The sequence below is a fragment of the Phoxinus phoxinus genome, assembly GCF_949152265.1.
Source record: "Phoxinus phoxinus genome assembly, chromosome: 15".
NCBI classification, from domain to species: domain Eukaryota; kingdom Metazoa; phylum Chordata; class Actinopteri; order Cypriniformes; family Leuciscidae; genus Phoxinus; species Phoxinus phoxinus.
The window spans coordinates 22,919,275-22,946,869 of record NC_136890.1 but is presented as its reverse complement, the minus strand read 5'-3'; the positions used below and the strand labels follow the sequence as shown (position 1 = coordinate 22,946,869).

The following is a 27,595-nucleotide window of genomic DNA, read 5'->3' as shown; positions in this document are numbered from 1 at the left end:
ACTATAGTAGAGATGATCGGTTCACGTGCGCTGTCTGATGTTTACTGCATCACTCGACATGGAGAGGTTGGGTAAAGTAATAATTACAAGAGCTTCACGGTTATCAGATACGAGCATTCAACGGCCCTGTAGTATATATATATATATATATATATATATATATAAATATAAATATAGGTTATTTGTGTTTGCGCACGTGATATCAGGAAGCAATGTAATAACGTTACCTGTAATACACACATGATGGCGATGCGCAAATCGAGTGTGTGTGTGTCACAAATCATTATTGTTACTTCAACTTATTAAAATATCTTACTTTACTGCAACTATCTGTTTCTGCTTCTTTATCATATTTATAGTGTGTGATTTATAAAATACCATATCCTACATCACATATTTTGATATGTGAGGTATACTGCCCCCATCTGGTATGGAATGTGGAGTATGACTTGATTTTTTTTGCCAGACAATTACACATGGCACCTTTAAATAAATAATTAAATATTTATCAAGGTTGAAATTGTGAATTTTACAGTATTTGAATGTGAATTGTATGTGAAATGTAATGTACATCTTATGTGAAAAGAAAATATGGATTGTATTAATAAATATTATTTTTCCATTATTACTTTTTTTTTTGTTTTTTTTTGCAGCAGAACAAGAATAAATAAATAAAATAAAACAAATAATATTTTTTTGGACTCGCACTATGGTAATTTAGTGACATTCTTTGACCATAAACATACTATATATGAATATGATAGACACACTCATATAATAATGGACACACATGCTTTATTATATAATTATAAAAGAATAGCCATTAAATGTCTGCTTGAAAAGGGCTACAATGACTCGCAATCATTAATCAATGATTCATCTTGTAAATAAATAAATGGGATTTCCTTGGATTTGAAATTATGAAATGTAAATTTTATGTATATTTCCATGATGTACTTTAGTAGTATGGAGCACCATAAACATACCCTCTCTCTTTCATTCAATACCATAGTACTATGGTATTACCATTTGACATAATCGCAGGGTACTGTCACAGAACTTTTTGTAAGGGTTTGCTTTTCCTAAGAGAGCGAGGAGGCATTAAAGGGGTGGTTCAGGATTTTGTACATCGGACCTCATTTTCAAGTTAGCCTGGTTGTTATTCATTAGTGGAGACAGTTTTCAAAAAATTTCATCCAGTCCTTCCAGTTGCATAGTTCGCCGATGCTAGGCTAGCGCGAGTCAACGGTATCTGTGCTAGCCTGCCATTAAAAGCAGTTTTACCCACTCCAAAGTACACCAAAAGCAAATAAATTATAACGGCAGACTGTCGATGTAAATGTCTGTTGAGAGAATAATGTTAGAAATCAAACTACCCTTTCATTGCATTGCAATAGTTACACTTTGTTCCCTGTATTTATTAGCACAGTCTACAGCAGCGGCGGAGTGATATTAAGTTACCTAGGCAACCGAGTCTCCACATGACGCAAGTGTATTTACCTGCCGCTGACACTCATCACTACAGAAGCAGAGTATATTTCACTAAGAAATCAACATAGGACTATGGCCACGTTTGAAAGCCATGCCAATGTTTCAGACTTTGGAGACGAGGAATGTGTTTTATTCAACGAACCGTCAATGAGCCGGAATACACAGACGAAGAAATAATCGAGATGGATACTAAAAGGGCAGAAATTGAACTGTAACGTTATCTCCACTAACGCTGTCATTGTCATTCTATAAGTTATGAAAGGGACTAGCTTAATAGATAGCTATAGTAGCCTAACAAAAGTTATTACCTGTTCATCTGCTGTTGGTTCATATGGAAAGACGGCTGGAACTGCATTCCTTGTCAGTGACTTATGAACGTTTCGATTATGGGGTTTTTCAAAGTCGTGTGGTCTAAAATAATCACTACAAATTCGCAACTTTAATAGTCTCTGCCGGTGTCTCGTTGTCCAAGCCAGCAGAAAGAAGCCACAGTTGGTTCCTTTCTGGATCTCTCAATGGAAATTTGTGGAAACTTTTTGCATGACCATCTATTTGGTTTATTTTTACAATTTCGAAATGCACAACGAATCACCATGTTGCCAATTCCTTAGTTTATAATCGAATGTTTTTCAATATCGTTGTTCAAGGCTACTACTAGCTAGCTAGACGTCCCGTCTGTAGTGCGCGCGCTTCTGTTCTGTGTTTACTTTTCGGCGCAGTACTACTAACCGGAGCAAAGTAAAATTCCGCCGCTGCTGAGAAACTAGTTCCTGTAAATGTAATGCGATCATTGAGATGTAAGAGTACCGGACCGGTACTTTGATTTCTAACATTATTCTCTCAATAGACATTTACATCGACAGTCTGGCGTTATAATTTATTTGCTTTTGGTGTACTTTGGAGTGGGTAAAACTGCTTTTAATGGCAGGCTAGCACAGATACCGTTGACTCGCGCTAGCCTAGCATCGGCAAACTATGCAACTGGAAGGACTGGATGATTTTTTTTGAAAACTGTCTCCACTGATGAATAACAACCAGGCTAACTTGAAAATGAGGTCCGATGTCCAAAATCCTGAACCACCCCTTTAAGAGTGACGCTTCAGCAGAACACAGCTCTAAATTACCCATCAGCCCTGTACTTTCAGACTGAGGATACCAGAAGTGCCTCTACCAGACACAGTTAATCTTCTGTCACTAGATGAGACCCATGGGTGTGCGCACACACACGTAAATCTGGCGATTCTGCTGGAATTCTTCTTTAACCTTTAAGCTTGTAAATCCACTCACTTTCTCTTTTTCCCCTCACAAACACTTGAAAATTCCTGTGTGGAGCCAGCTGCTTTTCTTTATATTATTAATTTAAAACATGACCTCTTGCTCTTCTTCTTCTCTCTCACACCCTTCCCCCTCCTCTCCTAAGATGGGTTTGACAGATTTCTTTCTCCCTCTGGATCTCAGAACCTGTCACTTCATTTCTAGATGTGTCAATTCATCATTCTTTCCATCCATGTCTCTCCCTCATGCTTCTCGTCTCTCTGACAACACAGCTGGTACGAATCCCATCTGCTATTAAACTATTACCCACCACTTCTAGTCTCAGACAAACACACAAACATCAATAATATCAATTATATTTACAATCAGATTAATAACATGATACGCCAATTAATTCATCCAATATATCACAATTAATCAGATAAATCAAATGAATATTTAACCACATATATAAGTATTTGCTGAGAAAAACTAAGATGCTTGTTTCAACTTTTGACACGCAGCACAACTAATCAATTTCAGTTTCAAAACAGTGGACCAATCAGAACAAGTTGGGGGTGGAGCAAGAATTGCAAGCATATGTATTCAGTAGCAACTCATTTGTCAATAGTAAGAAGCTGTGTCTGGATAATTATACCTTCAAGTTTTTTTTTTGTCCATTCCAGGGCTGTGTTTCCCAAAAAACTTGTAAACCTAAGTTGATCGTAGAGACCATTGGTGGCAATTGTTCTACGATCAACTTAGGCTTACAATACTTTTGGGAAACGCAGCCCTGAACAGTATGTATGTTTCATTCTGTGGTATGTTTTTTTTTTTTTACAAGAGATGCACCAATATTAAAGTTCTGACATATATCAATAAGCCAAAAATAATAATTATTGCTATGGCCGATAACTGATAAAAGGCTAATATTAAATACCGGTAGATAAAAAATATCAAGATAATATCTTATAATGACATGTAAATACATTTTAAAGATACAATAAAACAATGCACTAATGATATTCAATTAAATTAAATAAATAATAAATATCTAAATATAAAAAAATATATAATAATGATATACAAATTTTAAAGTAATGCACTAAATTATATATTAAATAATAGTATATAAATATTCAAATAATATATAATAATGAAATCTAAACATTAAAAAAATCACAAAAAATATGGCACTAAAACTTTTTAGTTTAGTTATTTTGAGATCTGCTAAATATTACATTAAATGCTGTTATTAAAGGTTTAATTGAATGTTAGATGATGGCAAAGGTTAGTTAAAAACACAAAATTCAATGTCCAATATTGGAAGCTACCAATAAATAAAAACTCTAATATTGGCTAATAACCAATGTGGTATTGACATATTGTGCATCATATTTTTACTATTCCTGGATGCGGTGTCATGTTTTTTTTAAACATTCATCCCCTTGGACGTCAATACGGTATGTTGCTTCATTTATTTTCATATTGTCATTCTCCGATGGTAGGAAAATTATTTGTAATAAAATTCACATTCAGCTACAGGGCCATCATTAATTGTGTCATTTTAAATCACTTTTCCCCCCCTCTGTATAATAAATCACAATAAAAAAAATAAAACCCAGCATTCCTAGTTAGAAGGGTGCTGAAGCTGCACATCCTCTCACACACACAGATGTTCAACTCCTGCCTTTTGTTCTCTCAAAAAGACAAAGAAATCAGTTTTAGGGCAAATAAGCTAAATTAACTCCATTTCTTTTCTGAAACAAAGACTTAACCACTGACATGCCACATACCCAGCTGCCTGAAGGCAGGCCAACCTGGTAAATTATTGAGTTCTGTCTCACTCAAGCATAAGACTTCACTTCACTCCGTCCCCAGTGGCGCCTGGGTTTATTTTTAAAGCAACATTTACACAAAAGCAGCCAGAACAAATGCTTTCCAATCTCACGCAATACTCCCATTGTAATGAAAATGGATAAACGGGTAATACGATGTATTTCTGTGGGCCTTCGTCTCTGACTGTAATCACCGCTGGGCTACATTCTAGAGAGTGTCAGCTTGTCCAACACAGTCCAAAACAGCTGATATCAGGAAGAAACAGCTGATATCAGGAAGAAACAGCACTCTTAACTAAAATAGCAATATGAAGTAATAGTAAACGTGATGCACTGACGAGCACGAACCAGATTAGTGTGAATTTGAAAATGTCATGGATAAAAAGGCCCGCAGTCAACATATTTCCCGTGCAGGGTGAGTGGACGCTCTGTTATCTCAAGACTGTGCAGCCGCTTAGTTAAGTGTCAGCGCTAATGCCACGGACAAACGTGCAATGATGCAGTGAGTCAATGAAAGGATGGAGGAGTGAACAAACGAACGAGAGCTTACCGCCACGCCGACACAGAGAGGTCCCATTCAGGCTGAGAGAAGCGGAGGAAAAAATAACCCCTCTTCTAGTCTACCCCGTGCCTCTCACACCCACCACCCCTCCTTCTTTCTCTCACTCTCTCTCTCTCTCTCTCTCTCTGAGGAGCGGAAAGGCTGCATTCTTGACAGGTCTCTTCCACGTGTGTATTTCACTCATGAGTGCACATGCACACACACACTCGCACACATGCATGTGTGAATGGGCTTTTTTGCAGTGCGGGGTAACAGAGAAATATACCAGGTATATTGTTTATTAAGATAATAAATATGTCATTTGATGTATTAAAAGACTTCTGGAGTCAGATTCTAGGAATCAGTTTGGCTCGTTCTGTCATTATCAGCTTTGGTTGCTCGTGTGTTTGCTGTCTGCCTGAGAAATGCAGCAGATTGCAACACCTTCAGCTTAGATTTGAACAGCATGTGTGTGAGATTTACTGTGATGACGATTCGGTGGCGGTGAGATAAACCTGATGGAAACTAAAGCTGAGAACGAATGATTACAAGGGGCTGAAGAGTGAAGAGATTTTATGAAGAGCGCATACACTAAATAATTACCTGTACTTGCTGTCAAAATATCACACACACAAAAACGAAAAATTATGGAATTTACTGAATTTGTCAAACCCGTATGCTGTTATTTCTTCCAAGGAACACAGAAAGGAAAAAAAGAGCAGATTAGTCATGTGTTCTCCATCCCAATAAAAAATAATTAGGAATGGATATTGATGGGTATCCAAAAACAAAACAAAAAACACCATAGTCAATATGGCTCATTTGGTCATTTCTGTGAGAAACAGACTGAAATTATTATTGCGGTCACATGGCGCACAAGATATCATCATTGACGTCAAACCCGGTGCAAGGTGTCTTCACACTGCATATTTGAATATACACAACCAAGTGAATGAGATTTAAGATTTACAACAGAGGAAAAGATTATGAAATACAGTATGCATATGCATATAAATATAAATATAAATATATATATATATATATATTTATATATATATGAGCAACATCACACGAGTAGCAGTGCGATATCGGTGTATATAATTTTGGTTAATTGAAATAAAACTAAAATAACATATAAATAGCCTATTTGATTAAATGTTTTTAACTCGAAATTAACTGGGGAAAATAAATAAATTGAAGTATACAACGAAAATAAATATAAACAAAAATATAAAAATATTCCAGAAAAATATAATAATAACCAAACTAAAATTCATATGTAAACTTAAATTTTTTAAATAAAATAAAAACTAACTTAAAACATGATTAAATATTACCTATAATATACAAATAATAGAAAATAACAAAGACACTTTACAATCAATACGATTAAAGGGATGGTTCGGAGTCATTTCAACCTAGGGTCCTTTACACCATGACCTCGAGCCAAACTTAAAACATAAGTAACACAAAAACCTTCCAAAAACATTTAAGTATATGCTTGATCGCTTTAATATATATACTTATATATTATTTATATATACTTATAATTTTATTTATTATACTTAACCTGGTGAAAACCCAAAACAACACTTCAAGGGTCCTCATCTTTCCCTCATTCTATGGGTGTTAACACTGCCTTTAAACACTGATCTGGGAGCCATTGGGTGTTTTTGCATGTAAAGGTTAGTGCTGCGTTTGGATTAGTGCAAAACACACCCAGAGCCCATCTGTTTCTGTTTGGCTATAAAGGGCACTTGAGTGATAAACATCAGGGGATGTACTGAGAGAATAGGAGCTACCCATGATCATTCCCACATAAAATGAATAAACAAACAGGCATATGGCACCAACAAATGAGACAAAAGTAACGCAAGCTTGATTCCTGATCCAGCGGCTCCAGCGGCGGACAGGGAGCGAAACTGCCCTAAGAGCAGCAGGGTGGCATGGATTCATTTGTTCATTGTTACTCATTTAGAGCTTAGAGAACAGGACCCTTCTCTCTGTAGCTTGCATACAGGCCATAACCACCACAGCACGGTTGTGCACCATTCAGAATTGAATTGAGAACACATTTTAAGTTCAGGTTCAGTTCCTTAATTTGAACTAAAGGAGCAAACATGATGCAGAAGTGCAATTCAAAATTGAATGTAATAAAGGAGAAGTCAATTCATGTAGCTAACTTTTAACTAGAAAAGCAACATTTTAAAACTTTATAGTTGGATTGTAAAAGGTTTGGGTTAAAAAAATTAGTTTAAATAGAACCATAGATATAAAGAGCAATAGACAGACAGAGATAGATAGACAGATAGATAGATATGTAGATTGATAGATAGAACAACAGAAATACAGAGAGATAAATAAATATAGAACAGACAGAGAGACAGATAGAAAGAGATAGACAGATAGTAGTTAATAGATAGATCGATAGATCGATAGATCGATAGATAGATAGATAGATAGATAGATAGATAGATAGATAAATATTTTGAGGTTTTTGTGCACTTCATTAGTTAGGCAAACATATAAATTGTTTATATTTAAATATCTTTCACTATGGTCCTGCGAGGCACAACATTTCATTCCACTATACGTCTCCACATACAGTATAGCAGAATGACAATAAAGCAATTTTTAATTTGACTTTTTCTGAGCACATACCTGCGGGACGAGGTACCTACTAACCGCATACAGAACAGGGGCCAAAAGTCTGGACAGATGCACTGCAAAACAAACATCACTTCCTTCTTTTCCCCCTTTTTAGAGCAATCGAGCAGCACCTTTCCTCCAATACTTGACTACCAATAAGGCTCCTTTATATTCCACACCACATAGTCCAGACTCCCTAGTCCTTCTGCTGTGTGCTTGAGGCCCAACCGTTGAGACCGCAGCACATCCATTTAAAACCGCTTCTGCCTGTCCTGTCAGTCACGGGCCAGCTCTGTGTGCTGAAGTGATATGAGAGATCAGATCCCGGCGGCAAGTGTGACAGCAGTAAACACACAGCTAGCATTTGTATCCAGGCTAGCAGACTCTCAGTAGCCCTTTCCAGCACTGGCTTGAATGTTGAAGTTACCTCACAGGATTTAGATCTGATGACTGAGCAAAAGCAAATCCAGAGGGAGAGGACCTCGTTGACTGTTCCTGGCTGAGGAACATCATTTTCCACAATATTAATTAATGGATAAATATCAGTAAAGGATGGGAAAATGAACCCCCAAAAAAATAAAACACTCAAGTTTGCATTAATGGGTGAACAAATAATATCCCAGAGTATTTTTCTGCTCCGTGTGCTCAAGAGGCCTGTTAAACACATTTGCCCTGGGTGCAGTTTTATTTTTATTCTGCATACTAATATATTCAAAGAAGAACGCTAGATCTAATATATACATCACTGGTGCCTTTTGATGCTTCTTATCTCTGATGAAACCCTTTTAACCTCTGTTGAGGAAATGTTCTGGTCATCTTGGATTACATTCACAGTGCTGTTTCAGGGTTTCGTTCATCGATTTCCCCGTTCCTTTCATTTTCTATTGCCCTGAGGTTGTATTTTCCGGTTCTCACCCTTCCCCCCTCCGACGCTGACACTTCCTTCATCTCTTCCACTAAGACTTTAATCAAATTATCCCCGCACGACCTTGCGTCCAACTGAAGTGACACACACACACACACACTGAAGCACATCTACACCGTACAATCAATCAGTCAGTCAAACTTTTTACAGTTAGCTTGTTTCCCCCCAAAACGAAGCACATTCATAATTTGCCTGGGATCCCTAATGTATCTCAGCTCTTTAATGATGTTGCACTTTTGTAATGCGTGTACATATTTTAAAACGCCACACAGTGCCAGTTCAACCCTAGGAATCAGCTTAGTGTTTGAAAACATGTGGGAGGTGCCACAACAGAGGCATGTACAAGTGTCGTTATCTGAAGGCGTCTGTTTTTGACCTGCTTTTTTATTCATTAAATGCCAGAAGATGCCTACGGAAAATCTCGTACCTCTCATTAAAAGACTACATGACCACATTTGAATCTGGATCATAAGAGCATTTATTCAGTCGCTTTCATCATCATCATCATCATCAGAAGCACCATCACCACCACCACCACATCACCACCATCATCAGTAACATTCTTATAATATTCAGTAATACTCTTTAATATATCAGTTTTATATCATATCCATTATCATTCATGTAATATACATATATCAATGAATGTTCCACCTCCATTGGAAAGGAGTAGGAATGACGTTTCAGTATTTACAGCATGTAAAAGAGAGAGATAGAGAGAGAATAAAAATAGTAAAGAAGGGCTCTTTCATGTGTGACTCATCGCATTCATTCCCGCTGTGAGCGCTAAATACAGGAACACGCTGACTGAACGCATCAGGCGAAATATTCCACCACTCATCTCTGTATTAGCAGTGATGTCGTGTCATTTTCATCCACTGTATGAGAGTCACAGCATGGTTTAAGGGGAGGTACTACAGGCATGCATGATGCATTCGGTTGGATGCAATGTCATGTTTCATAATTAGTACCAAAATTAGATTTTGCTGCTGTAATATTTCTATAATGACATTTTTAGAAAGAATTTTCTTTCATATTTACGAAGGATTTTGTATTCTAGCAGCATGTTGTTGATGGCCTTTTTAAAAAAAGTTTACATTTTCTACTACATTATGCTAAATTGCACCAGGAAGTAAAGGTTTGGTAAATTAGAACTCTAAATGTGCATATTTAATAAGATGATGCTTAATTTGCATATTTTAAAACTTGGTCAATATTTTCGTCATATCTCAAAAGTTTAATTTTGATAAGTCCCCTGTAGTACGTCCCTAGATTAAAATGTTCCACCATGATGCGAGAGGCTCCTTTAAAGGTAGTACACGGCTGCATTGACTAGAGGAGAGACTTCAAGTCACTGGATAAACCAGTGAATACGAGCCTTTTCCCTTCAACTCCATTCTTTCTGTACTTAACGGCTCCCAAAGACATCCAAAATGCTGATACAACAAATTAAAAACAATTAAGCCTCCACAATAACAAAAAACTATATCAGTCACAACCATGAAAGAGTTTAAAAAGAGCAATGACTTTTAGAGAACATGCATTAGAGTTTGAGAAACTCTTTTCTTATTATCAGTTTATGAAGTTGAGTCTCTTGAGCAAGTGGCAACAATGTCATTGTCATCATTCTGTCACAAATACAGGGGCATTTCATAGTCACACATCTGGCTAATGTGTTTTCTTGTATTTCTCAGTCCTTTTGCAATCCTTCTCATGAAAGATATTTGGTTCATGCAATGAATTCGCACACCTTACTTGTAATAGTTTTTCATATGACCTCAACAATACTTTTCAATTGATTTTCTAACTGTTCAGGCAAGGAATACCTATCTTATTCAAATCATAAACGCTAAATCAATTTTCCTAAGCAAGTTCATTTATGTATGTACGTTGTGCATGTCGTGTTCGGTATATTGTACAGTACAATCACATAATTACAAACAAAACACTACAGTTCCAGAATATCTCTTCATCCAAAACAATCTTGGACACTTTCACCAATAAGGTGAGAGGATTTTTTGAGCAGCCAGCTGTGGACATCTAGCTACTGGAACCACCACATCAGAGCGATGTGGTCTACAATAGTGCCAAACGTTTTGTTTACGTCATATCTTTTATACCTGAGGTACAGTAAGAAGTCTACTATAACAATATCTCACTACTATACCTGGATAATTCAGTGCCATTTTTGAGGATGCATTCATTGAAATAGGCCAGGGATTGAAAAACTTTGATTATCTTATGAAGCACCTCTTAATCCCTGTTGTTGTTACTAACCTACATCGCTAGACTAACATGCCAACCAGGCCTTTTTCTCCTTCAATGTGTCCTGCACTGCATTGCGTTTCAAACGTTGACATTTACATGTATGTACAGAGTCACAAACTTTAGTCTGAGTTGGTAGAAGTGGGATGACGACGACCGGTTTGGTTTTGGATTGTTAAGGTGATAAGCAAATGCAAGTAAACAACAGTACAAAAAGACAAAATGTCAAGAAAGCGAATCAAAAAGAACTCTGGGGGGGGGGGAGGATAACAAACGGTGGTCGGTGAAGATTCACATTAAAATATGGCTTTAGAGAGGCTTGCTGTCATGCTGGGCCTGATATATAAGCAAAAGTGTGTTAAATCCTTAATTTCGTTGGGAAACTTTGACAGTTGGGCCGAGAGACGAGCGTCTTTTTTCTCTCTGTGGGGAAACGGAGGATGATAAAAAGAAACGCATATCCTTTCTTTTGACACTAAATGTGGGAACAAGCACAACACATCACAGACCATACTAAAGTTACACAGGCGTTTGGCAGACGAGATACAGAGGCCAGAGAACACATGGAGGAAAGACAAAAGCAGAAACCAAAGAGAAGCTGATATCGCAACAATGAGAGGGCCGGGAGACAGACGGTGGTGGAGAAAAGGGGACCATCTGCTTGGTTTTCTTTTCTTCGGGTTGATCTTCCACTTCAGATCTTCTCCAGTATGTCCCCTTGTTAATACTGTACAGTAATGGTTCCTTTTCGCTCGCTTCAGTCACGTACAGGATATTTGTCCATTTCCGACGCGTGGTAGGATGCAGATGACATGCTAGTGCAAAGGATATTTTTGTATTTTGATTCAGAGGTTTTAGTTAAATTAAGACCAGCTGCATTTAGGCTGCCGATTCAGACGCACTTGGTTCAAGTTTAGCATCCAGGTGATTGACAAGCACCCCATATAGTTTTGTTGTAGTGGGCAGGGCAGAACCGGGGGATGTTGTCGGGGTGGGGCCAACAAGTCTGCTGGTTACCTAGAGGAGGGGCTACTGCACTCAGAGGCGGGGCAACAGAACTGATGGGCGATGTCGTCGTCCTCATCCTCTCTAGGGGGCGGCAGAAGCGGATAGGGAGTGGAAAGAGTACAAAAAAAAAAGTTTCAGAAAAAGAAAAGTGAGTAGGTACAGTAAAGAGAAGGAAGAGTGATGAATGGAGGAATGGATGGGTCGTTATATATATTGTTGTATATAAATCCAGTAGCATTCACTCTACAGTGCTGTAATTCAAATTTAGAGTCATTTGCTTGTAAATTAGAATGAGGGTGCCGGAATGAGTTTTAGAAAGGCAGTCAAAAATGGGCGGGTTATGATGTCACTAAATAAATTGGAATACCGGAGGAAACTGAGCTCATGAATATTAATTAGCTAGTACTGACATTGCTAGGTAATTTTGTCAAATTATGTTCAAAAATTAATATTCATGAGCCAAGTCTTCACCTTTGTACTATTTATATATTGGCCTATGCAGATGTGCATGAGTTCCACGCCGACTTGGAAATGAGATACAATACCAAGCAAATTTATGTTTGAAATATCAGATAAAAAAAATTAAATAAAATCTCATATTAAAAGCTAATAGAGTGCTGCAGGAAGTCCTAAAAAGCACGCAAACAAGTCAGCATTTGTGCCCCTCCGGTTTCATCGCCCTGAAGTCAGTGTTTTTTTTTTTGGATGGGTTGTAGGTTAAATTACTGAATGAAGGTCAGTAGTTAGATTAAAACGTGAAAATATCTTGAGGTTGTGCTATGACATAAAATAAGATGCGGTCACTAATAAATGGTTAAATGGAACAACAGAGGTTGTTGGGAACATTAAAGGGTTTGTTCACCCAAAAATGAAAACTATCCCATAATTTACTAACCCTCAAGCCATCCTAGGTGTATATGACTCTCTTCTTTCAGACAAACACAATCAGAGTTAAATTAAAAAGCATGGATTATGAAAGAGTCGTATGGATTCCTTTTATGATAGATGCACTTTTTTGGGCTTCAAAATCAGTTACTATTCACTCCCATTATAAAGCTTTGAAGAGCCAGGATATTTTTTTTAATATAACTCTGTTTTTGTATGAAAGAAGTGTCATATACACCTAGGATGGCTTGAAGGCGAGTAAATTATGGGATAATTTAAATTTTTGGGTGAACAAACACTTTAAACATCATTACACTGAACAGGTAAATTAATCTAGTCACTAGTTTTCTTTTACAGCCTCATTGTGTTTATACTAATTAAAGTATAACAGTATCTAAAATATAATATTTAAACTCAGACTTTTCAAACTTGTAGATTAAAAAAACAACAACAACAACGTGGTATAGTTCCTTTATAGACTACCTTTCGATTTTTACTTCTGGCAGTTCTATTCAGGCTTCAAAATTCAAAACATGCAAGTATCATAAACTCTTGTTGCTCACAGAGCTTATTTTCTGCAATAATCCAACAGTATTAAATACTTTTGGCATTTTGTCGAGGGAACAAGGGTATATCCCAAATATCCGTCATCCCTGCAGCAACTCCATGTCAAAATAACTAATTATTCTGGAAATCAATTATGAAGTAGAGCTCATTCCAAGATTTCAAAATTTTAAATAATGTTGACATAATTAGAAATAAATTTTTAGTACATTTATTAGGACTTTCTTTAAATAAAAGCAAAAGTATCATCTGCTAAAATCACTAAAATATTTAATATTCACTAACGAGATTTGACTGAGTTGGCTAAAATTCAGTTCCAGCCCCTCTGATTCAGGAATTGTCTTGTTCGCAGGGATTCAAATCTCAACCTCAATTTTCACTCAATTTTGTATGTCTTCGTCATTTCCAGCAGGGGGCAGAATTGTAGTACAAGCTGAATTCAGCCACCACAGTTCTGCCAACAAAACCCCACGACTAAAGAATCACCAGTTTAACTAATATACGTAGAATCTCTTTTGTATATATTCAAGATGCACTACTGTGATTTTTTTTTATTTTAAAATAATAACAGCATTACAGTTCAAACTATTTTTCTAGGTATCACAATACTTTAAAACATCTTATCTAATCTAAAAAAACAAAGTGAAGTATAGCAATATATACATGCAACATGGAATCAAGGGAGAAAGGACGGATTTGATGGAGGAAAGAGACTGAGAATCAGTGAGGCATATTTAGTGTGTGTGTGTGTGTGGCATATTAGGTGTGTGTGTGTTTGTAGGCAGAGGGGTGGGGGTTGGGGGTTCTGCATGCACTTTTGTCTCCGCCTCTGTGTGATTCAGGTTTAATGAAGGGGCGGAACTACATCTGAACGAGCATGTGAGGATGAGTGTGTACGTTGGTGTGTGTGGAGGATTATACATGAGGAATGTGTCATTTGTGCCTGGAGTGTGGACCAAGGAGACTGAATAGATGTCTTATGAATAGGTGTGTGTGTGTGTGTGTGTGTGTGTGTGTGTGTGTGTGTGTGTGTGTGTGTGTGTGTGTGTGTGTGTGTGTGTGTGTGTGTGTGTGTGTGTGAGAGAAGGGGCACTAATGCAAAATCAGAAGTACAGCATGTAATTTCTGTGCTGTTAGTGGCACAAAACTGCATTTGCTTAAGCGAGTCGACTTAACCAATGTGTGAGTTTGGGGGCAAACAAAGGTAGATTTACATAATTAAAACATGTAAATGACATTTATAACAAAGCACATTTTCGTTTCAAATAATGGTAAATAAAAGAGCAAAAGAGACTGAAATTTAAGTGGCCCAAAGGGGTTCAGATCTCACTAGGTTACTTTCAAGGTTGTTTCATCTCCAAAAAGCCATTATCCCCTTGCTTTTGGAGGCCAAAGCATTATTCAGTTGGGACAAAGGAATTATTGGAGGCCAAAGCATTATTCAGTTGGGACAAAGGAATTATGGGTAGTCAGTTTTGAGAGGACGGCTTTCCTGTTCCTTTCTGGAGAGGTGGGAGATGAAAGGTGAGCATTTGGACGTGGATGATGGGAGACACTGAGGTTGTGAAGGATCGGGTGAGCGGGTTATCGAGAGGGGAAGTGTGGGCTCAGGCCCTTACCTTGCCTGCTCCGGGTGCCGGGCAGGGGGGAGGGCGCAGGGCGGCTTGGGCAGAAGAAGCCGCGCGGGGCAGCAGTACTGGTGGTGGGTGGAGTGGCTGTTTGCGGTCAGACTGGTGTGGACAGAGGTAGAAGCTGGAGTAGCAGTAGAGGAGGTGGAAGAATTGGTACGAGTAGAAGAAGTACTACAGGTGGAATAGGGTGGTGACCTGACAGAGAGAAAGAAAGAGAGGAGGAAGGGGGGGAGAGAGAGAGTGAGAGAGAGAGAGGGGAAGATAGAGATAGGCACAGGAAGAAAGAGAGAGAAAGAAAGAGAGAGAAAAAATAAAGTCAAGAAAGAAACAAAAGATAACAGACAACAAAGACAGCCACATGCATACATTACAAACACTTTAGCAGCAGCAGTACAGGCATGGTTAGGCAGCGTTATGCAGAGTTATGAAGCGTTATGCAGACTTTTATCGAGCTGTGGAGAGTTAGGTGCAGTCAGGCAGAGCATTTAATGAAGATTAAGATGGTTTATGTAGAGTTATGTCAAATTACCTGTATAGAGGAGTATTACAGCTTACAGATCAGGGCTGTGTCTCAATCCGCTCCCTTGTTCCCTATATGAATCAGTATATCAAGACCCGCTAGCAAGGGTCCACTAAACATTGGGACACTGACGACACGATCACCTTATGAGGTCGTTCATTGAATTTACTGACAACAATCGCAAAATGGCATTTTGTATCTTCACTGTAGCGGTTAAAAATACAGTGCCATTTGGAAATATTCCCTTGCAGTTTCTAAGCAAAAAGGTACATTTACATACATCAATGGCATCCAGACATTACATAAAATAAATCACAGTACATCCACCCTTTGGTGATGAACCAGTTCAGTTTGTAGTGCTTTCTGGAAAGAACTTACTGTGTGAATGCACTGAAAACCCAACTCCCAAAGCAGTCGACTTATTAGTGAACTACTGAGCGGACTGAGACACATCCGAGGTGAAGGGCAGACTTGTTCTCCACTACACCGCAGCTTGACCGAGAGCTGTGTAAGCCACACTAGACAAAAGCAATCCACCGAAGACTTATTTTATCTTGGTTTAATAGTTTATATAATTTATCATTCAACAAACCCACGTTAAATCCTTTCAAAAAGTTACATACAGATATGCATGAATTAATTTGTCCTATAATAAGGATGAGAATGTGCTTAAATTAAGATCAAATGAAAGGATTTAGCTTCTTACAGAGAAATTAGACTTGCAGCTTAATGAAATCTCTCGACTAAAACAAGACTTTTCTTGAGCATCTAAAAATGCAGAAAACAAGATTCTGTCAGAGCGAGAGTGAAGCAAGTTTGCTTGATAAACATGAGTGGTGAATGTGCCTGATGTTCAGTATGAATATCAATATCCGTGAGCCTTTATTCCACAATGGAGTTCTGTCATGCCAAAAATGACAAATGGCAAATTTATCTGTTCAAATTAATCATCTGTAGTACACTGTGTGTCACCGTACCACATGCTTTAATAACAAGTGTCACAATATAATTATGATCCTGCAGATTTGTTTGGTGAAGAATGTGTGTGACTGACCCCTACTGGCCAATCACAGGGGTTCATTTCAAATATGAAACAACATTCACAACTTCCATGATGTGATGCACTATGTAATGCATTTCCAATCGAAACAGAGCATAATGGGTAATAATGTATGGCAGGACTATGATCATTCCATATTGACATGGGTGGCTTATGATATTATTGGTTAACATAACTTTTACCGTGTCCAGGGAAGATCACAAGAACAAAAAAACGATTTTAGGCGTAAAAAGTTATGTTTTTATGATTTTTTTTTTTGCACTGATGAATCATGTCCAATAAGACCAGAGACATTTACAAAGATTGTACTGTAAATACTTTCAAATTTGATTTGTTGATTTTACATCCAAAATTAGCTCGTTTCTGAGCAACTAATGAAACTGAACTACCAAATGAATACTCGAAATTTAAAAATAATGATTCACTTTTTTTGCACTATTGTACTAAACCATCTCAGGTATTTCGTAATCAACTGAAAGATAATTGTCTCCAGTCTTGATGGACAGCAGGGAGTCTGTCAGGCTAGCATTAAACATCAAGAAAAAAAAATACAGCACAGACACTTCAACACCACCTAAAGCTCAAGCAAACACAGAACAGTGACAGACACAGACGAGAAAACAAAGAGGGAATTAATGGACTGGTGTGAATAAGGGAAGGATGAAGGAAGGAAGGAAGGAAGAAAAGAAGGAGAGAGATGGATAGATATTGTGGCCTGAAAGAAAAGGATGCAGAAGTGTGTAGGAAGGTGGCATGAGTCCTCGGCGTGTACTGGTGTAAAAAGGCCAGGGTTGAATCTGTGGGTGTGAACAGGGTCCTCTGAGAAACCTTTACGCTATAGTATGTGCAACAACACTTTTTAAAGGTGCCAAAAGCAAAACTGAAGTGTGCACCTTTCTAGTTTCACCAAACGAAAAAACAAAGATATTGATTGTTTTCAAACAGGTCTCCCGAACACTCCCATTGGTCGCCCAAACAGATAGCCCCGCCCCAAACTCACTCCATTGGCTTAGCCTGTTACTGTGTGCGGCTGGTTCAGGATTCTCAGACAAAATGTTTTGATAACACTACAGAGACAAATGTTTAACTAAAGAAATCTAGGAAATCCAAATATAAATGCACATGAAGTGGTGTAAGAGTATAAAAAAAACTTAAAAAAAACTCAGCTTTTAAGTGATTTTGAGGAGCAAGAATGAACAAAACGTAACATGGGAATCAATTGCCAGAATAAATCTCCTCAAAATTACTGTACATTACACTTTTTTTTGGTGCCATTCCAAAAAAGAGATGAGGTCAGATATTTCATCCGCTTCAATCATTGTGTTTAATACAACGTTTCCTTTTTCCATCAGTTGTGTTAGTGGTTTCCTTCATCAGGAAGGATTTGTAAGCAGCACAGTTGCAATGTTCTGGTAAGAACGCAGCTGGGACAGCTGTTGGAAATGTGCGTGTACACACACACACAGCGTCGAATCCTCTAGGGAAGGACTGTATTGGTACACAACCTCTAACAAGCCCTTTCCTCAACTGCTCTTTCGCTCTCTTTCACACACACACACTTAAAAAAAACTACATTTTGCTGCCCGGCAACAACAAAAAAAGCAGTCTGTCCCCATGTGTCCGTCCCCATCACGCCCATGTGGTCACCTTAAAACCAGCTGACATGCACCATCCCACTGCAGAGGAGAGAGAATGCCTCATCACGCCTCTCCCAGTGAACAAGCACCTAAGAGCTAAACCCTGTATAACCATCTTCTGCGAGTCTCTCTGGACTCATCTGGAAGGGCTGATGCAAGTCGAGGGAAACATGGTGCCCCTAATAGACAGAGGAGGATATCACACACTGCTTTCAGGCAGTGCTGCGGTCAAATCACACGAATTGACAAGACAGTGAATAATAATAAAATAAAGATAATGCAAATGTTTTATTGATCAGAAAAAACAAGGTTCTGAATCTGATGCCACAAGGGCTGTCATGATACCAAAATTTCAGTGGCCGATACCAATATCATGATGTTACGATATTAATTTTAATACCACAGCAAAAAATTTTTTTTTATTATTATTTATTAATTATTTACGGGTCATTAATGCAACCATGGATCACAAATATAATATAAATATAAGTGTCTTAACTTTCAAATAAATGGCATTATGTTATTTTAAACTTTCTTTCTAAAGAATACTGGGGGGAAAAAATGTATCATTGTTTCCACAAAAATATTAAGCAGCACAACCGTTTCTAACAATGATGATAATAATAAATGTTTCTTGACCACCAAATCAGCATATTAGAATGATTTCTGAAGGATCATGTGACTGAAGACTGCAGTAATGATACTGAAAATACAGCTTTGCCAAAGGAATAAATTACATTCCAAAATTTATTGAAATGTTATTTTAAAATGGTAAAAATATTTCACAACATCAGAGATTTTACTGTATTTTTTATCAAATGAATGGCCTTGGTTGAGCATGAGAGATTCCTAAAAAAAAAATAAGCATTATTGACAATTTGTTCCAAATAATTCTAAAAAGTGTAAAGTACACTGAGGGGTTCTCTCTTTTTCTTATCTATATTGTTGTGTTTAAAAACAAATGGCAGCAGGACTTGTACACCACATTTACCATCAAAAGCACAAATTGGATATTCTGACATCCTTTTTTTTTATTTTTTTTATTTTTTTTTACAAATAAACTGTTAATAAAACTGCCATTTGGACCAAAAAGTGCATCATTGCCAAAACAATTTTTTTTTTTTTTTAAATGTAACATTTTTGACATCCTTTTGACATCCCTTGATGCAAATGATGGAGCGGTTTTGTGTGTTTGATAGGATGTGGGAGTGTATGTGTGAGAGCAGAGAAGGCTCATTTCCTTTGTAATTCCCTGCATGTTTTATTAGCCTGTCAGCTGCACTGTCCTCTCTTTTTACACATTACTCCTCCTCTCACTCCTTCCTTCTTTCAATTTGTACCTCAGTTCTTCTTTATGCATTTCTCTCCTTCTCCATTTTTGTCTCTCCCTCTCTTTCTCTCTCTGTCGCCCACACAGTTCTTTACACATAAACACATTTGTGATAACACACCTCATTCCCCCAGCAACACTTCTACTGAAGCCCACAAGGGAGAGAAAAAAGAACAAAAGAGCACTTCTGTGACTTTCTGCCCTGCTTGAACAAACTAGCTGTGGCCAAATACTCTGTCCTGCTGTGATTGTACAAGTACATACTTAAAGTTAAGGGTAGATACATCTCTTTTAAGGTTAAGAGTAGATACATCTCTTTAATGAATTGATTAGGATTGTGTTTTTAACACAAAAATTAAAATTGTCATAACTCCTGTCATTCCAGACCTTTAAGACTTACTTTCTTCTGTTGAACATTAAAGAAGACATTTTACAAAATGTTCAAGGTGCTCTTTTCCATACAAGGAAGGCTGTTCTTCAGTCCCTCAGAGCCTCGTTTTCTTTTGTGTAAAATTAAACATGACTAAGGTCTATTGACTGTGAACTCACTGTGTTAAAGCTGAGGGCTATCACATTAGCTGAGGTCAGGGAAGATGTCCCCACCATGCCCGCATAGCCCTGTCAATTCGATTTCACTGGCGCGCACGCTTCCTTTATCGCCGAGACACTCCGTGTGAGCTGGTGGAATTTGTCATAACTATTCAGGTGGGCTGTCAGTTTCACTCTGCATTCATGAACAAAAAGCATCCATCTTCATTTCCTGATGTTGCATTTCTGTTGATTTCTTCAAGTCATTCAGTATTCTAATGGGAAATATGTCTGTCAGTTAAAATGTAATCGACCTGATAGTGTGCTCAGAGGCTGAAGCAATGAAAGTGCATATTAAATTCATGGTTGCATGAATATCTTTTCAGCTGGAGGCTGAATGTGTGCTAACACTACAGGATGGTGTTTGGTTTCGGTCAATTATCTTGTTTTATTTTGCGTTTAATTTGCGTGTTAATTTTGGCCCGATTTGGAAATCGAGTTTAATATAGACTATTAACGTGAAAATATAAACTTGTGTAAAAGACTGTTTGTTGTGCATGCTGACGGATCCAGGAACCCCAAAAATTCTGCACCCATCCTAACAGACGCCAAGTTAAAAAAAAAAAATCAACTCACACTATGGCAGCTTGGTGCCGTTCTTTTGGGACATTGCTTGGATTCAAGGAAACTAGGACAGAATTAAACATTGCAGCATACACAAATATGGTCTGGCCTCGCCACAGGTCACAGGTAAATATTCTCAGCTGTCCCTCCCTGAGACGGCCCTGCGTTCTGCTGAATGTTTCATAGTAAATTTTGCACACAGACAATAAACCTCAAGCGCTAACATACAAAAATGCACAAGCTGATATTCGGTCCCAACCAAGGCGTCGGTGGCCGACCCTCATTCTAACGTGCAAAAATTCTGTCACTCCATAATATAGGCAAATCTGTTACACAGCTGTTCACAGAAAAATAACTCCATCCCTGAAAGTGATTATTTACTAATGAAAGAGCTGCAATATAAGTCTACCCCTCAGAGACGTTCAAACTAAACTTAAAAGATACATACTGAAGGGCAGCACATAGTTTGCGTTTAAAGAAAGCTCCAGAGATTTCCACGGAATAACAGCATCTCTCGCACCCCTTATGTTCATTTATTTAATATGTTTGCTTATCTAGTAGCCTATAACATGCATTTTTTCCCCCCAGGGAAAGTAGAGAGAAAAAACAACAATGCAAATAATAAAATGTAAAAAATATGTAATTGTGCAAAGTACAGAAAGCTAAATATATAAAAAACAAAATTATTACTAAGTTATACTAAGCTAAATTACAACTTAAACTGAAAATATGTAAATAAAAGCTAATTTAAAATGTAATAGATTCTATACAAATGCTTAGCAGAAACTGCCAAAATAAGGCAGATTATATTATAGACAAGTTGCATTACATATCATCATCCTAAAAAAAAAAGCTAAGTAAAAAAATTGTTTTGTGCGATAAATTAATGGCTACTGAAACTAGTAAATCAAACACTCAAATAACAAAGAATCATACTTATGCTGCATACATTTAGTATGCGTCATATTATTATGCCATATTTTGCAGTTAATGAGGGTCGAGCATAACATTGATTTTTTTATTTTAAAGCATATTTTAGTTTTGTATGATAAATTTGGTACTGAACAATCATGTCACACTAAAGTGTTTTTTTGCTAAATTTGCCTTCGTTAAAAGAAATAAGCTAAAATAAAATTAAAAATTAGATTAATTTTTATTTTATTTAGTTGCCAAGGCAACATTTGTAATATTTAAGTTGACGTATTAAAATGACTAAAACTAACTGGAAAAAAAGAATACTAAATAGAAACAAAAATAAAAGAATCATATATAAACAACACTAAAATAACACTACTGGTTCACACGTTCTGTACTAAAGAAAGTGTAAAAGTATTACATCACAAGTCCAGTTCCAATGCAGCGTAACACACAGAGCTCTAGGGCTGGTGGTTGAAAGCAGCGGCGGATGCCCTCAGGGGCTGAAGTGATGCATTGCTGCTGGGGAGGAAGAGAAGCTCAAACCTCTGCTGCCAGTTATTTCCACGCTTAGCCCAGCAGAGACCAACCCGTGCTCCGCCGGCTCAGGAAATCAGGTTGAGCAGGAATATGAAAGCGATTTCATTAATTATTGCAACCTTGCATTAGTGTTGTAGTGACAAACAAAAACAAGTATGATTCATAGCACAATGCATAAACGATGTCACATTTATTGAGAACGTATTACTGTGATTTAACAATGCGGGAACAATTAAATTCCCATCCATAACACGGTGCGACTCGTGAACCAAGGACAAAAGCATCCGGAGAGTAATTATAGTGAAACGTGACATAGCAGCGGCCTTGTCCTCAAGCCCTGTTCATCGGTGTCCTTCTGCTGTGTGTAGGGAACACAAATACATGCACACCCACACGCGTATACACTCCTAAGCACACTAAAAATGCACAGAATGGGTTATGTATTACACGAGCAACTTTTTTCGGCAACCCAGTTCATCTACAGGTGTTGCCATGACAACCAATCATTTATCCTTCAGATCCCCGGCTCGTGCCCATGGTGAGGAATCGTCATAACAACGCCGCGAGAGACACTCCAAAAATCACAGCTCATTCTCATACCAACACCAAGGCATTAAAACGCACAAAATAAGCTTCTTTTTTTTGTACAGGAGACATTCCCAACATATCAAAATCCAGCATTCTTGCCATTTGACCTTTTTCCCTGCACCCACTAACACTCCTACACGCAAAACACACGCTCAAAGCTGGGACATTACTCATGTTACTTCTGACTAACCACTGAAGCCCATGTTCGCATTCACTATATGGGCGAATGCAAACGACATGCATATCAATACCCATTAACATACTCGCACTGGGCATATTGGTCACTACGGCAACGGCTAACAGGGAGTCTTGCAGCCAAGAAGTGACGATAATTCTCGATTTCCAAATGATTTTCATCCCTCTGTTCTGATGTTCTCACACTTATCTCTCAGTTAGCTCACAGTGCTGTTCTTCTGCTAAACCTGCTCCAGATGCAAGAGCTCTTTCATAGAGCGAAGCAATAAGTCATTAGAAGCAATGGCATGTCCCACATGCATTCAGGCTGCCCTAGATAGAACAGGCCTCTGTCACTTGACTACTACAGAAGTCAGAGAGTGCACTGTGGAGGAGGAGAAATGGAGATTAAATGAAAGCGTGAACACAGACCTGTCTTTGTTGGAGGAGTCTCCTTCTGTCCTGTGGATCCAGTGGAAGAAAGAGTGAGAGACAGACAAACATGGAGACAACAAAGAAAGTGGAAGTGTCAGTAATGTTATATTGTTGAACACATACAGTAAAGGAATACATACACAACAATGGAGCAAATGCGAATTGATCTTGTGTAGGGAAATGATTTTGAATGATCACAAATATCAATGATTTTCTCAAAAGATCCACTTGAAATCCTGATTGACTAGTTACTTCTCATTTACAGATTCATACCAATCATGGATAGAAAGGGTGGGTATCAACCTTTTTGTGAAAAGGTCAAATCAAAATATATAATATATTACATAACATATATAATACAAAAATCTCCACTCGACTTCTTTCCCACTTTATCAATGGGAATCAAAAGGCTAGAAAACTCACATTACTTGGGCTCAGTCCTAAACAGACAGGTTTACAGTGACAAATCACAGCCAATCAGAACATATTTGAAGTTTACAGTTATGTGGAGCAGGACTTTGAACCAATGAGATTTCACTGTGGGCTGAGCGATTTCAATTCAATTCACTTTTATATAGCGCATTTTACAATACATATGCCTTTTCTGACGCTTTGAATTATGTTTCTACATTACAATGATCTATCAGAGCTACCCAGTACAACACCACAGAAACCAAGTGTTGAACCTTATAAATATGCAAATAAGAACAATTATGTAGGGCAGAGGTCTTTCCTGCTCCTGGGTAGGGAATTTAGCTCCAACCTTAATCAAACACATATAAACTAGCTAATTAAGCTCTCCAGGATTCCTGTAAAAATCACATGCAGGTGTGCTTAAGCGGTTGGAAATAAACTTTGCTGGACAGTGGGTCTTCCAGGAGCAAAGGACCTCTGATGCAGGGTTTACAAATGTGCAGTGTTTATGTTAAAGGGTTAGTTCACTCAAAAATGAAAATTCTGTCATTAATTACTCACCCTCATGTCGTTCCAAACCCGTAACACCTTTGTTCATCTTCAGAACCCAAATCAAGATATTTTTGATGAAATCTGAGAGCTTTCTGACCCCCCATAGACTGCAACGTTATTACCACTTTCAAGGCCCAGAAAGGTAGTAAAGACATTGTTAAAATAGTCCATGTGTCTACAGTGGTTCAACCTTAATGTTATGAAGCAACAATAATTTTTTTGTGCTCAAAACAAAAGTGGAAGTGGTAATAATGATGCAGTCTATGGAGGGAGAGAACGCTCTCAGATTTCATCAAAAATATATTAATTTGTGTTCCAAAGATGAACAAAGCTCTTACGATTTTGGAACAACATGTGGGTGAGTAATTAATGACAGAATTTACATTTTTGGGTTAACTAACCCTTTAAGAATGACTCTGGGTTAATGTTAAAAAGGTCACATGACACCTTCTGTTATGCCACTAGGTGGACTGATAAACCCCTGCTTTTCATCCCTCTCTCCATATTACACTAACTATAAAATTAGAGTTAAATTAATTACTACTTTGATTAGGAGAAAAACTCATAAAAAAAAACATCCCACTAAGCAGCAGGTGTCAGGTTTGACTGCCCCGAAAGCTTCTCCATAGACATTCAATTACATCATAATTTTATAAACTCTATCAGTCAGTCCTCCAACATTACTCACAGACTCACATCTACGACAGTAATTGCCACCTTCAATAGACAAATGTAATTAACACCGGCCATGCTAATTATTCTGAGAAACAATCCCACCTCAACAGCTCACCCACAGCAGTAGTTACACTTGTTCATTAGCCGAAAGCATTACACTAGAGAAAGAGAAAGATTGTGATCACCCAAGTTGGGTCATTTGGATCCGCTGACGGGAGAAGTGAAAAAAGAAAGGGACGAGAAACACGGATATAAACCGAAATAGAGCTCACATGAAAATACGATGCTGTAAACGACCCTTGTGGGCGAAAAAGAAAAGGCGACCCTAAAGAAAATGGCAAATGGCATGCTGGTGTGCCATCTGCTCAACACCAAGGGAGGGCTGGTGAGGGGGTGAACAAGAGATTGGGAAATTTGGCAATAAAGTAAAGGAAAAATGGATGGATATATACTGTTCATTCAATATCAGTCAAATGGCTAACTGTCATTAAAGTCTGTAAAACGGCAAAATATATCAGTAAAGCAAGCCATCTGCACTCATGTCATGTGACTTTCCATTGTTTCAGGTAAAGATGATGCAAAGCTAGCAGAACTAAAGCCGCTCAGGTGTAAAGTAAACATTGCCACATCGACCAGATGCTGTTTACGAGACGGCTAGTGAGTTCATGCATTTATCATGTGAATCATCTGATGACACAGGAGATGACAAAGGCAGAGGAGTTAAATCTACTTTTATCTTTTATATATATATATTTTAAAAAGCTATGGGAGCTGATAGTTATTAAATGTGTCTCATATTTTTCACAAGACAAGCTTTTTCCTGCCTTCAAAGACCTACTTAACACAAACAAAGATTTTTTGAATCAGAATGAGACACAGAGTGACACCGAATCTCATGAATGAACTAAAAGTAATTGTAACAAAAAAGTAACAAACTGAGCGACGAGGTGTTGGTCCTAATTAGGAGATGACGACTGACGAGCACATGAAGCTTTGTGACGTGCAGCTTATATTTATTAAAATATAATAAATATAATAAAGAGCAGTAAAAATGCCCCTTCTTGCACCTGTGGATGAGAGTCAGAAGCAAGGACTGTCCTGCATCACTTCACAGATAATGATGAGTGGAGGGAGAATTTTAGACTGACACAACAGTCACTTATGATACTATATTCACAAGAGCATGTTCCGTGTCATACGTCATTACGCCATTGCACATGCGCAGAGCTTTCCAGTGTCGGTTTCAATCCGATCAAGTGTTTATACAACCTATTGAACAAATTAGAAAAGGTGTAAACCATCCTTTACAATCCAAACAAAATTTCAATCAGATTTGGCAAATTTATTTCAATTGACGGTTCCATGTGACTTTTTATTCTGACTGTACTACTAGTCCGATTCCAAGCGGATTATTAGGGTCCATGTACACGCAGCTAGTGAAACTCCTAATATGAATTATTTATAAATAACTGTAACGTTCTATTAAAACAAGAAGACAGTGCATTTATTAGTCCTCATCCTCGCAAACAATATACTAAAGATTCATGGATTTACAGTTTGTCACATAGTTTGTCTTGAAGATTTAGTCCCACCAAATAGTGACTAAAATCAGTGAACACTTTTCTTGTAAAAAAAGGTAAACGATTAGAGTCACTAGTACAGTATGAATTAAAATCGCCACCCCTAACAAATACTACAGTTTAAGCATGATTATATGCAAGAAGAAATGAAGTACACTATCTGCCCCCAGGGAAGACAGAAATAAGTCTCAGATGATAAGGAAAGCACTCGATTTATCAGAGGGCATTCAGGTTTCTCTCCATTGGAATCAGGGCAAGATAAACAAATAGCCTATAAGAGGTGTGCATATTGGAGAAACAAAACCTTGAAAGTGAGCAACACAAAAAGGGTGCAGTGAATTCTGCAGCCTATTTCGCTCTCTTTCTGACTCCATGCTACTCTCTCCCACACAAGTTGATCCACAATCTGAATGCGCTGAATTTTAAATCACAACCTCTCCTACACAGTGGCCCGATCATACATACAAAACGAATCTCCACACCACACCAGCCTTAAAAACTACAGGAGATGCTGTACTGCAGTGCTCGACACTGAACCAATCCACTAACGTTAATCTGCATGCATCGCATGCTGTGATGAGGCCGGCTCAAGTGCACACTACAGTGATCAGAGGTGCAATGGAGAGGTCGATTCCTCAGCAATGCAGGGATGGAGACAAACAACCCAACTGTCAGCAGCACAAGGAGTGGCCGACTACACTTCTGTACCATCTCTCTCTCTGGATTTATTTGGAGTCTATTGACACAGCAAATGCTGCGAATGATATTGACAGTCTCCAGGCTACTGACAGCTTTGCTCAATGTGGAAATCTGTTCAGGGACCATCCAACACTTTTTGAGAAAAGAAATTGTATTTTAAGATCGCAACAGCATCAGTTTAACGGGATAGCCAAAAACATTATTTCATCCCAAACCAATAGGGTGGTGCTTTTTAAATTGCTAAAATCTCTGTTTACAGTAAAAATACAGCTA

General features: G+C 37.9%; 1 protein-coding gene across 6 annotated transcripts in view; it reads right to left on the bottom strand.

Annotated features, from left to right (window-relative positions):
- Nucleotides 1-27,595, bottom strand: part of iqsec2a (IQ motif and Sec7 domain ArfGEF 2a) — an 83,847-nt gene that overhangs the window by 46,287 nt on the left and 9,965 nt on the right. For 3 of the 6 annotated variants that reach the window (XM_079637574.1, XM_079637572.1, XM_079637579.1), the window contains exon 2: nucleotides 23,400-23,429. The exons of 2 other annotated variants lie outside the window; for them this stretch is intronic. In XM_079637574.1, the coding sequence (XP_079493700.1) occupies nucleotides 23,400-23,429 (30 nt within the window). Of the gene's footprint in view, nucleotides 1-7,785; nucleotides 7,926-23,399; nucleotides 23,430-27,595 lie in introns of those variants that run through there. One more of the 6 variants, XM_079637576.1, reaches the window with a different exon arrangement.